This window comes from Balaenoptera physalus (assembly GCF_965194825.1).
Source record: "Balaenoptera physalus genome assembly, chromosome: 14".
NCBI classification, from domain to species: Eukaryota; Metazoa; Chordata; class Mammalia; order Artiodactyla; family Balaenopteridae; genus Balaenoptera; species Balaenoptera physalus.
In genome coordinates this window covers 28,529,614-28,542,585 of record NC_138893.1, presented here as the reverse complement: position 1 = coordinate 28,542,585, position 12,972 = coordinate 28,529,614, and the positions used below count along the sequence as shown (strand labels likewise).

Sequence of the window (12,972 nt, the reverse complement as noted above, 5' to 3'; positions counted from 1 at the left end):
CCTATTTTTTAATAATTGCTGTTGGCCATGGTGTCAGATACTGAAGGTGAGACTTGGCCATTCATGATCCCGTTCATCTGATTTGCTCAGGACCCTCAAACCAAAGTAAGTATAAGTAAGTGATCTGACTCGTTTACATAGAGATGCTGAGTCAGATTTTTGTGACTCAATATCTCTGGCAGAACTCATTTCAGTGAAGCTGTCTTATCTACACTGTCATTTCAGCAAAAAATCAGCATTTCACTGATGGGTGAGAAACAGGGACCAGTAATTCTGGAAGACAGAAACTCCAATTTTGAATCAAGCATGACTTGGGAACTTATATCTTTAAATACAGATTGCTTATTAGGAGAGCTCGATTCTTTTCTGGTACTAATCAAATAGAATAGTAAGGGGTCCTTTAGATCTGAGGAACCCATGGGGAGAGCCACAGTATAAAGGATGACAAGAATATGAGTTATTTTTACTTGTGCCTTGAACCAGGCACAGTTTTCTCCTGGGAAGGCATACAAAATATGTAATAACATCCATGTGCTACAGAAAAAAAAATATAATACCATTTTCTGAAAATATATATAATTTTGCACAAAAAAAAGGGCCAAATTTTTAAGTAAAAAGATAAAATAAATACTTCATACCACTGGAGACAAGGTCTGAAAGATAAAATAAACTCTTGGTATTTCCCAGGGAAAAAAGAGCTTCTACCCATTTGAAGCTGTTTCTCCTTATATAACCCAGGAACTGCCAAAAGTCAACTAATTATGGAACACTGTTATTGGAACAGAACAGAGGATGCTTAAATTCTATCCTTGAAACATCAGGCTCTGAAAAAAAAGAAACATCAGAACTATGAGAAAAACCTGCTGAGCTAGAAAGTTCTCTTTTAGAGCGATAAAATTCTTTATTTTTCCATTGGATCATTTTTTGAAGTTAATTCCAGCCTCACATCCAAATTTGGATTATGAATCCACACATTTAGTTCTGTGTCTCTAAATGCCAACATCAATTACACAGCAATCTCCAGTCCCCATGTTGTAACTTTCTCCTATTGTGTCATAAACAGGAATTAACTCGACTTACTTGTTTCTTTCCAGATTTACAATCAGTTCTTTGCTTTCCAATTGTATTCGAAAATTCAACACTCCTGGATGATTCTGAAAGATAAATAAGAGAAGTCAGTTGAAGATCATTTCCCTTCGATGTGCCAGTATTTGAATATGCTCTGTAGGCATAGTCAATGGAGGGAGAGAAAAATACATTTTCTTCCCGGGACCATTCTGAGATCCTGAGTAGAGGAGATCAAAACAAGCAGGACGAGAGTCTGGAAAACGCATCACCTTCCCAGATGGTACTGACACACCCGCATTCCTGGCCTCTGCACTCCTTTCCTCGGGCCACGTACCCTTGGGATCCTTCTTGACTCAACTTCCATCTCCCATAATCGACCCCTTCCTTGGTTTCCCTGTTACTAGAGAAGGCACTTTCATTTCCCCAACTGCTCATGTCAGAAATTTGAAGTCCTTCTCCCTCAACAACTCCATCTGATCCATGAAGAGGTCCTATTGAGTCGCCCTCCAAAACACAGCTCCTGTTGTCCGGGTCTGACATCTCTCCACCTTGCTCTAGATCAAGCCACAGTCACCTCTCACGGGGATGCTGCAAAACCCTTCTACCCCGGTCCCTCCACATCTACCTGTACTTTCCTCCCATTCATCCCCCAATGGCAATGGGAGGATATTTTTAAAAACTCAACCTCATCCACCTACCCCTGGTCATGACAAGCCTGCACTGATGTCCCATTGCACTGATGATAATATGCCAACTCTTTTAAAAAAAATATTTATTGAAGTATAGTTGATGTACAATATTATATAAGTTACAGGCGTGCAGTATAGTGATTCACAATTTTTAAAGGTTATACTCCATTTGTAGTTATCATAAAATATTGGCTATGTTCCCTATGTTGTACAATATATCCTCATAGCTTATTTTATACCTAATAGTTTGTACCTCTTCATTCCTCTTCCCCTATGTTGCGCCTCCCCACCTCCCTCTCCCCACTGGTAACCACTAGTTTGTTCTCTGTATCTGTGAGTCTGCTCTCTTTTTTGTTATATTCACTATTTTGTTGTATTTTTTAGATTCCACATATAAGTGATATCATACAGTATTTGTCTTTCTCTGTCTGACTTATTTCACTTGGCATTATGCCCTTCAAATCCATCCCTGTTGCTGCAAATAACAAAATTTTCATTCTTTTTTATGGCTGAGCAATATTCCATTGTGTGTACACACACACACACACACACACACACGTACATATGTGCGTGTGTGTATATATATGTGTATATATATACATATATATATATATATATACACACATATATACATATCTCACATCTTCTTTCGCCATTCATCTATTGATGGACACTTAGGTTGCTTCCATATCTTGGCTTTGTAAATAATGCTGCTATGCTACGCTATGAACCCTGGGGTGCATCTCTCTTTTTGAATTCATGTTTTTGTTTTTTCCGGATATATAACAAGGAATGGAATTGCTGGATCATAGGGTAGTTCTATTTTAAGAGTTTTTTGAGAAAACTCCATACTGTTCTCCCCAGTGAATATGCCAACTCTTCAATGTGGGCTATAGCTCCTGTATGGCCTGACCTTCATGTCCCTCCACACCCACCTGCGTTGCTCTCCTCCTCGCGCACCCGGCTCTAAGCCACACTGACCTCACCCGCTCCTCAAACACACCAAGCTCCTTCGCAGCTCTGAATCTTCGCACAGGCTGTTCCCTCTGCCTGGAATGCTTTCTCCCAACTCTGCTACTCGGTATCAGCTTAAATGTCAATGATCCAAAGAAGCCTTACCTCACTCCCCAGTCTAATGACATCCACCTCTCCCCAGGTAGTCTTTCACCCAGTCTCCTGCCCTTTTCCTCCTTGTAAGGAGGAACTCCCTTCCTGCTCATTAAAATTCAGTATGTTGACTTGTGGGTCCACTTGTTTATTATACCCACGAAGGTGCCAGACAAATAATAGAAGCTCAATTAATATTTGGTGAAGGAGAGAATCAATCAATGAATAGGGCAAACAGCTCTACCAACCTCTTCTCCCTCTTGTTAGGCAGACGCCATCTTCCTCCTCTCCTCTGGGCCCCAGGAAACCCTAGTCTGTGTGTGCCCAGCTGTCAGTGGGGGGCAGGAACCTATATTCTTTGTTCTGCCCCAGAAATCCCAAGAAGTTTCTTGCCCTGCCCTGGGAATGCAGCCATGTGGCAGTGTCCCTAAACCCACACCCCTACCCCAGTTTCTCTCCCACTTAAAACGGGGTGGTCGAACACGCCACACTCTCTCTTGCTGAGCCCAAATCAATGATTCAGAATCCTTACCCAAGTCAAAATTGATGTGCCATCCTAAAGTTATTCTACGAAGCTCTCCGTTTGCTTCCCCTTTCCCTGGGCACCCTCAGTGATTCTGGGGGTGGACAGTCAATTCTAACTCCCCCCAACGCCGCCACCGGCTAGCATGTTCAAGTGGAGGTTTCACATGTCCCTCAGGCATTTCTCTCCAAAAGAACTTAACATTTTTAATGTTTATTTTAAAAAATGAATGCTGTGTTTTCATTCCGATGATGTGGAAAGAGAGTTCCCCCAGCATGACCACGCTCGCCCTGACCCAGCTCACCATGGCTGCTGTGCTCAGGTCGGGGCCGGGCAGGACAGCCTGACTATCTAGGCTGATGTGAGAAGGGCAGAGGAGGGTTTAATTCACAAATGATGCAGCCAAGCTAAGCAAGGGCCAAATGCCATCACAGCCCAGTGCAGAAATAAAGGTTCCTTAGCAGCTTATAAAGAGCACAGTGGAGGAGAGACGGGCCAGGACGCAACTGGCAGCACAAACTCCAGATCGCCTGCACCTCCCGGGTAGCCTTGCCCTGGCGCTGCAAGTGGCGTGTCCGTCTTATTCAAACGTCATCACCCGCATTAAATCAGTGCTGCTGACTTCAGTGTATTGGTCTTGTTTGCCTTTGCTTCGTAAGATTGTTTGGTCTTATGCTTGAATAAGAGATAGAAGAATACGTTTATACGTAGTTCTCTAACGGTCCATATTTGAAAGACACTATTATAACTCCGGAGCTCAAGGGACTGTTTTCACAACACAGCATTTCAGCTCTACTATGAATTAACAAACCACACGCTACTATGTTCTAAGAGGAAAGTGGATTGTGAGTTCCAACAGCCAACCTTAAAATAATGAGTTAAGAGGAAACAAAATTGAAACAAAACCTGCAACAACGTGAGTTGTTGGGTCACATGAGTTTTGGGAAAATGTCACAAGTTGCATTAACTCACGCCATATAACTGGGGTAGAGTCACAGAGCAGGAAACATCACTCACTTTATTTTTAGGTCAGCCCTTGGAATGGCTTTCTGTAGTTCCCCATGTCTAATACATATGGCTATTGAAATTTAAATTAATTAAAATAAAATAAAGATTAAAAATCAGTTCATCAGTCTCACTGGACACATTTCAAGGCTCTAAAGCAACACGTAGTTAGTGGTTACCTCTGCTAGACAGCCCAGACGTGGAACATTTCCATCTTCACAGCAAGTTCACAGAAATTTCTATCTTCATTGGACATGCCTGAGTCAGTAATAAAGACCTAAAACTTGCATCACCCAATAGCTGCCCAAGAACTAGACTATTTTTTTTTTTTTTTTTTTTTTGCTGGACCATACTTCTTTTTTTTTTTTTTTTTAACATCTTTATTGAAGTATAATTGCTTTACAATGGTGTATTAGTTTCTGCTTTATAACAAAGTGAATCAGTTATACATATACATATGTTCCTATATCTCTTCCCTCTTGCATCTCCCTCCCTCCCACACTCCCCATCCCACCCCTCAAGGTGGTCACAAAGCACCGAGCTGATCTCCCTGTGCTATGCGGCTGCTTCCCACTAGCTATCTATTTTACATTTGGTAGTGTATATATGTCCATGACACTCTCTCACCCTGTCATATCTCACCCCTCCCCCTCCCCATATCCTCAAGTCCATTCTCTAGTAGGTCTGTGTCTTTATTCCCATCTTGCCACTAGGTTCTTCATGGCCTTTAGACTATTTTTAATATTGGTGCCTTCAGGGGATAGAATTAAGTGAAAACCCAAGCTGGATTTCTTTTTAATGTCCTTTAAGAGAGCTCTTCTCAATTTTAATTGATGGGTGATATTATTTTTTAAGTGGTTACTTAAGCTTGAGAGTTAAACTGTTGTATTTCCGTATACGTAAGATGCTTAAGTATATTTTCTGAGTTTAAACATATCTTGTTTTTTATGGGTTCATTCTAGCAAATGACTATACAAACATCAGTGATCTAGTGAAAACCACAATTTTACTTGTCATATTTTGATACTGTCTGGTGTTTGTAACAATTGTACAGGTTTCTGAGTGTTTGCTGAACTTTTAAATTCAATATCACTATTCCTAAACACACATCACTTCTTTTGATTTTAATATAGCGTACAAAAGTGTTTCTCAGCCCTGGATTTGCTTTCGAGTCCGTCGCAAGGACGTTTACCTAAATTTACCTATATTTTCTGACACTTGAATTTAATTACAAACACATATAAGAATGTTCTCTCCAGGGTCTGCAATTTGTACTCATTAATTCTGTCTTAGAAAAAGATTATTAATTATGCTTACAATAAAATATTAGAACAAAAATACATCTCAATGTTCTGTCAAGATGTGTCCAAAGAGCATATGTATGAATATGTCTGTTTATTTGTATGTGTTCTATGTATATGTGTGAAAAGTTACTTTAATTACAAATTGTGTTAGCCTAAGAGATGGACACACACATCACTATTCTGTTTTTTTCTCACACATCACTATTTTAAAGATAAATCCTGACAATTATATTTGTGAATAAAAATAAAATATTTGCAGCACCCTTTTTTCCCCATGAAAAATTCAGCTAGCTTGAACATGAACATTGGTAATAATTCTACATAAAGTCCCTACGGGAGCTGTTAGAATGTTCTAATGTTAACATATTTCAAATGAATACATTTTCCCCCAGGGTGGTAGAAAGAGCTTTATTTGTATATTTTACTTGAGATCTGAATGGTATAGGAGAAATCAATGGAGAAGGAGAACAGAGAGCTATTTTAACTCAAAACCACTCATTGCATTAGATTTCTTAGTTTAAAAGCATGTATTCATCCATTTTCTTTTGATTTTTAGACATTGGAGATGATGAACTAATGTTGGTTAAATACAGCCTTCCTTTTTAAAAATGAGACATTGATTGCCCTAATGAAACCGTGTCCTTTACTGAATGCTTAAAGAACTGCATTTGCTGAACAAGTCAATTAAATGCTTATCAATAGGCTAGAAATGTTTTGACAGTCATTATAATTCTATTTTTTTAATTGGCAAAAGTATATCCAAAAGAGTATATAAAATGTATAAGTACAGTTTAAAAAACAACAATAAAATAATCATCAGGGTACCTACCACCCAGCTGAAAAGCCAAAATATTACCAGAATCTTAGAAACCCCCCGTATTCGCTTGCTAAGGCTGCCATAAGAAAATATCTCAGACTGGGTAGCTTAACTATCAGAAATTTATTTCCTCACAGTTCTGGAAGTTAGAAGTCCATGATCAGGGCAGGTTTAGTTTCTTCTGAGGCCTCACTCCTTGTAAGTTCCTCATGGAAATGAGTTTGGGCAGGCTCCCCCAAATGGTCTGCCCAGGCAGGTTTGCAAAGTAAGGCTCTGGCCAGACACCGCTGCCCGTCACTCGGACCCTCAGCTGCTCTGTGCTCTTTCTGAAGTTTCCCACAATGTACTTGCCCAGCACACCCCACTTAACTGGAAATATAAACACATATTTAAAAAGTGATCTTTTGATTAGCTACAGTTTTTTTTTTCTTCTCAGTATTATCCATTGGGCTGCCTTTCTTTATTATTTATTTATTTATTTATTGTTAATAACATTTTTAGTCACAATAACCTCTTAAGTGATATCCTATAACAATGTAAATTATTTTCTCTGCTATCTGTTACTTACGAGCAATATTATAACAACAATAAAGGAATCTTAAAAGTGATCTAATTTCACATTTTACTCCAAGAGGTTGGGCTGTCATTCTTTAATCTGTGTAAATGGGAGCTCACCCAAAATTGAATTTAAATTATTTCACCCATGATGGGTGCAAAATATCCCAAGTCAATAAATGTAGCTTTTCATGGATGCAGGAATGCTTATGATTTTTTTTTCCTCTGATGGATGGAATGATACACAATATCGTCTCCTTGGTGTTTCTATGTCCTTAAAGAATAGCCATTTTCAATGACTTAGAAAAATTTGAACCTGACTGTGAAGTTGAAATAAGGTGGCAGTGAGCCTGCAGAAGGAACGGGATTGCATTAAAAAATCAGATGCGGGGCTTCCCTGGTGGTGCAGTGGTTGAGAATCCGCCTGCCAATACAGGGGACACGGGTTCGAGCCCTGGTCTGGGAAGATCCCACATGCCGCGGAGCAACTAAGCCCGTGAGCCACAACTACTGAGCCTGCGCGTCTGGAGCCTGTGCTCCGCAACAAGAGAGGCCGATAGTGAGAGGTCCGCGCACCGTGATGAAGAGTGGCCCCCGCTTGCCGCCACTAGAGAAAGCCCTGGCACAGAAACGAAGACCCAACACAGCCAAAAATAAATAAATTAATTAATTAATTAAAAAAAAAAAATCAGATGCGGGGACAATAGCCAAGTCCACTCCCATCACCGCTTCTAGGTTATCATTTCAAAGACAATGGTCAGTTCGGAGCCAAAGTCGTTAGTCTCAACCACCGATACTAGAAACTCAGAGGGACCTAATTTTTCAAGCAGAACAATAATATTAAAATATTGCATTCAAGGGACTCCGAAATAACTGGATCCCTCTCCAGCACTAAATAAATGCTTCAGGCTGCTGCCCTGGCACTCATGGGGCACGAGAGAGTCATTTATTGCTATGAATATTCAGAGGCAATCTTGATTACCACTTTAATATCAGTGCAGCAGTTCCATAGCCGGGAAGATATGGGCCCTGTGGAACTGAGAGAGGACAAAATTGAATTAGCTGGAGAATAACACAGTAAGGGAGGAGGGCACTGCCGCACCATAATGGGCGTCTCTGGCTTGAGGCCTTTTAGTTGTTACGTAAATGACAATAATGTTTATTCATGAGTCATTGATACTTTTCTCTGACGGAAAATTTACATCAGCAAACCACTTGTTAAAATGTGCAGAATGGCACACATTATCTTAAGGTAAAAAGCGCTTTTGAAAGATGTGGAACGTAGTTTGAAGTTGTTTGTGTGTTACAATGTTAGGTTCTTTTTCGCACGGATTCTTCTTACTGTATTTCTCTGCATGATGGGTTTACCAATTTCCAGCCCACTTCTCCCTTCCCACCAAAAAAAGGCACGACCTCCCCACCTTTGGCTTGTGTGATGCTCTGAATTCAAGCTCTTCAGGCTGTTGTTACTGGTGGGATCACTAATGCTTAAATTTGCAACAGACATTTCAGATTTTCATTTTTGATTACTGTAGCTATAGCCAGATCATCTTAAAGCCTCATTAATTCACTGAAATATTGCCATTCTGCCCCCATGCATCTGTACGCTATAGGATTACAGTTCCTCATGCTGTGTCCATCTGAGGACAATGGCAGATTCTGAGCAGACAACGGTCATCTGTCCCCTCCCAGAGCTCACTGTTGGGTTGTAAGAGGAGACCAACAACAGGACTTAACAGAAAGCAATATAGAAAGAAGCACAACAATGCAGGTTTCTCAAACTTAACCCATCTAAATTTCAACTCATGTTACCACCCCTCCCCAATCCAATGCAAAGGGGAACTCGGGGAAAATTCACAGCAGCTCCCCCAGAACTCCCCAGCTTAGTTAACAATGCACCTTCTTAAACCCCTTCAGCAATGACCCACTGTTCTTAGAATAACTGTGGTCTTCACACCACCAACAGTCTGGCCTCTCTCACCCCTAAGCTCCCGGCACACGGCTGAACTGGTCAGGCTGCAGCTGGCTTCTGGGCCTCTGCACCAGCTGAGCCTTTGCTGGAAGGCCTTCCTGGGCTCTCGAGGGGCCTCACCTCCAGGTCTCAGCCTGGATGTCACCCCCCCAGGGAAGCCCCCCATCCCCGTGGGCTCTTTGTCCCACACACCACTTCTCTCTCTTTCTAGCCATCTCATTTGTGACCATGTATTGGTGTGTTTATTTTACTTGTTAATTGTCTATCTCCCCTTTTCACAAATAGAAACTTTGTAGGAAAAGGGAATTTTTCTGCCTTGTTCCACACCCTGTTCCCAACACCCAGAATGGGGCCACCTAGAAACATCTGTGGGATGACAGAAGACAGGCACGGCGGTAGCAGGAGATGGCAGAAGCGATACTGATTCAGGGGGCAGCGAAGGCATAAGTGTCACCTCAGGAGGTATGAAGGGCCATCTGGGCTCTCCTCCCGGGTCACTGCTGACCCAAGCACAAGGCCAAAGTCCATGCATCTGAGCCCCACCTCACTCTCAGAGGCTGACGGCCCACAGATGCAAGCAGCTGCACAGAGGACCCCTTGGTCGTGAGCGAGGAACTGAGCCATCGAAGGTGCCTTGGGTTCTGTTCCTCTGTGGAGAGGAAGAGGGGCTTGCTGGGAGCTGGACCACCTACACTTGGGGCGGCCGAGAAGGCCAGTGAGTGCGAGCTCCCAGCCTGGCTCCTGGCCCCTCAGGGGACGCCCACCCCTCCTGCTAGGTTTCTTTGGACCTCAGTGATGGAGAGCCCAAACCAGAGCAGAGGGGCAGAGAGTGCGCTGCAGGAGGAGGAGGGGATGAATCAGCGGAAATCAAGGTCAAACACGAGGTGGTGGGTATGGGGGCTGCAGAGCTAGAAATCAGAGCCATGCTGGGAAGGGGGAGGGCAAATCAGGGTAGGAGGGGCTTGAGGACATCCTGTTCTGCCACTTAATGGTTCTTAACTGCCCTGGGCTTGGGGGCTGAACCCTGGACACCGTGTGGTGACAATGGTGGCCTAGGAGCTGAAACGTGTGGCGAGACTGTGTTGCTGAAATGGGCTCCTGACATCAGATCCCAGCAGGCTGTGCACTGGCCCTCAGACCTCTGCTGCCCTCCCATCCGCTCTGCCTTCAGACATCTCGATTAGCAGGAAGGAGAGACAGACTCGAGCTCCACCTGGCCGCCTACTCATGGCTCAGGAACATCAGGGCGCCCAGGGCAGGAGGCCAGTGGCTAAGATGGACTTCCCCATCAGCCATGTACCCGATCACTCAGAAGACCATCCGCAGCCCTAGTGCCATGGGCCCGTCATCCCGCCCACACGAGGTACCGGCCCCTCCTGAATGTTCAGCGTCAGTGAGGTGGCACCACCGAAAACAGGGCTTGTGATGAGGAACGCTGTCATGAGAAGGAGGCCTTAGCTGAGTGCCAGGGCCCAGGTTCACTTCAGCATCTTCAAACTACCTCCAACAGCTAGGAAGAAGGTCACTGAGCCCCTGTGCGATGGCTAGGGACATCTTAAGTTGGATATTTAGGAAGCAAATAGGTAACAATCCCTCCTCCTTTGAATGCAAAGGAACAATAATCTCACCTAAGAGAGAACTATTTCATTGCATCTCGGAAGCAGTGTTTTTCCATTTAGGAGGCTGAACCTGGGAAGGGGTCAGGCCAGAGATGTGTCCACAGACAGTCTAGATGCTGCCACTCGGGCTGAGGGACTACTGGTTGGTCATTTCACTCTGCTGGGCCTCGGCTTCCCCACCAGGAGACCGGGGATAACAATACCGTCTATCAGTGTGGTCGGCAGAATAATGGGCCCCCAGAGATGTCCTAATCCTGGGAACCTGTGACTATGTTACCTTACCTGGAAAAAGGGACCTCGCATATGTGATAAAGGGGGACAGGGAGATATTATCCTCGTTTATTCAGAGGGGCTCAGTGTACTCACAAGGATCCTTAAAAGCAGAGAACGTTTCATTGCTGGGGTTGGAGAGATGCCACAGGAGAAGAACTTGACCACTTTGCTCGCTTTGAAGATGGAGCAAGGGAGCCATAGGCCAAGGAAGCAGTGGCCTTGAGAAGCTGGGAACGATCCTTAACCCTCAGCTGGCGAGAACACAGGGACCATGGCCTGACAAGCTCCAAGAGCGGACTTCTGCCAATATCTGAAATGAGCAGGGAATGGACCCTCCCCTGGTGCTGCCATCATAAAGGGGCAGCTCTGTGATCACTTCGATATTAACCTGGTGAGATGTGAAGCAGGAAACCCAACCAGGCTGCCGGCCTTGTGACCTTCAGAACTGAGAGATCAAAACATGGGTATTGTTTCAAGCCACGTAAGTTGTGGTGGTTTGTTAGAGCAGCGATAGAAAACTGAACCATCAGGAAGGTTGCTGTGAGATTCAAATGGTAAAATGTCTGTTTGGAAACCATCCTGCATGATGAAATGGAAATGCATTTTTATTACAGAAGTCCAATCACAAACGAAGCTGCTACTTCCCAGCGTGACAGTGACAAAACACCATTTCACTTATTATTTATTGCTATTTACCCGAATTACAACCCTTTTATGCTTTCTGTATTTTGATCTAAATGGGCATAATAAATTAAGTTTTTTAAAACGCTAACAAGTTTTCAAAAAGAAATATAATACATTCATTAATTGGGGGCCTGTTTATAAGGCAGGCACCAGGCCAGTTCCTGGGGAGATGGCTCAAAGCAACTTATCCCCTCCCTTGTGTTAGCAGCTCTTTGTAGGAGGTCCTTTGTCCTGTCACTTTAGCAGCAATATTTTAACTTAACCTTTACACCAGGTGTCCCCATGCTTCACTAACCTCTGACCCAAGCACACCTTTCAAATCTTTGGATCACACAATGCCTTACCTAACCAATTGATTCTTTTCGTAAAGAAGTAGAGATGAAGAATAAGCAATTAACGGATGACTAGATCTTTCCCCCAGCTTCCCCTTCAGTAATCTCATGGGCAAACTGCATGAACAAGACAGCATCTAAAGGAAGATCACAAGGAGTCAGCAAGTCTGCACACAGTGAAAGATGACAAAGACTCTGACCTCCTCTCGAAACGATTTACTGCGCCTAGCTTCCCCTTTTACCCTTAAAAAACTTTCATGGCCAAGCAGAATCTTTTGAGTTGGTTCTTGGACACGAGTCCGCATTCTCACCAGGTTGCCGGCCTCCTGAATAAAGCAGACTTTTCTTTTCCAACCAACACTTGCCTCTTGAGTATTGGCTTTCGAGCAGCAAGCAGCCAAACCTGAGTTTGGTAACGCTTGTTGAGTATGGAAAGAAGATATTATACCTGTATGACCAGTGTTATGGAAGGGGATAGAAGGTTCTGAAAGACCCACATGGACACAACACAAAATACACGCATGTACTTCATCTTGACGTGAAATATTCTAAAGATAATACTTTCTAAGATTTGCTTACTGATATAATCAGGGATATTATAATATTAGAAAATAGAACAGAGCATTACTTTTTGGAATGACTTGCCTAGTATTACAGGACACAGCTGTAAAATAATATGCACTGTGTTTATTAACTAGAAAGTTTGGTTTCCAATTCAAAGTTCATTTATCTAACTAATTTTATGTCTGGAAACTTGCATATACCATTTTTTTTTTCCTACACCATTTCGAAACTGTCAGTCAGAAGTTAACAGCTTAAGTTGCTAGTTTGTTTGCATGCAAGCTGTCTTCCAGAGAGAATATCCCATTCATATGTTGACTAAGGGCCATTTACAAAGCATCACTGTAATCTCTTTCAAATAAACATTAGTGGAATATAATAAACTCTTTAAAAAGTAATCCTGCTATCGATCATGGAGACACTGCCAAATCATTCTGTCCTAACTGAAGCCTAGTGCAAACAA

General features: G+C 42.9%; 1 protein-coding gene across 1 annotated transcript in view; it reads right to left on the bottom strand.

The window, feature by feature from the left end:
- The window catches only part of ADAM12 (ADAM metallopeptidase domain 12), a 383,219-nt gene that overhangs the window by 264,816 nt on the left and 105,431 nt on the right, over window positions 1-12,972 (bottom strand). The window contains exon 3 of the mRNA XM_082423180.1: window positions 1,081-1,154. Within this exon, the coding sequence (XP_082279306.1) occupies window positions 1,081-1,154 (74 nt within the window). The remainder of the gene's footprint in view (window positions 1-1,080; window positions 1,155-12,972) is intronic.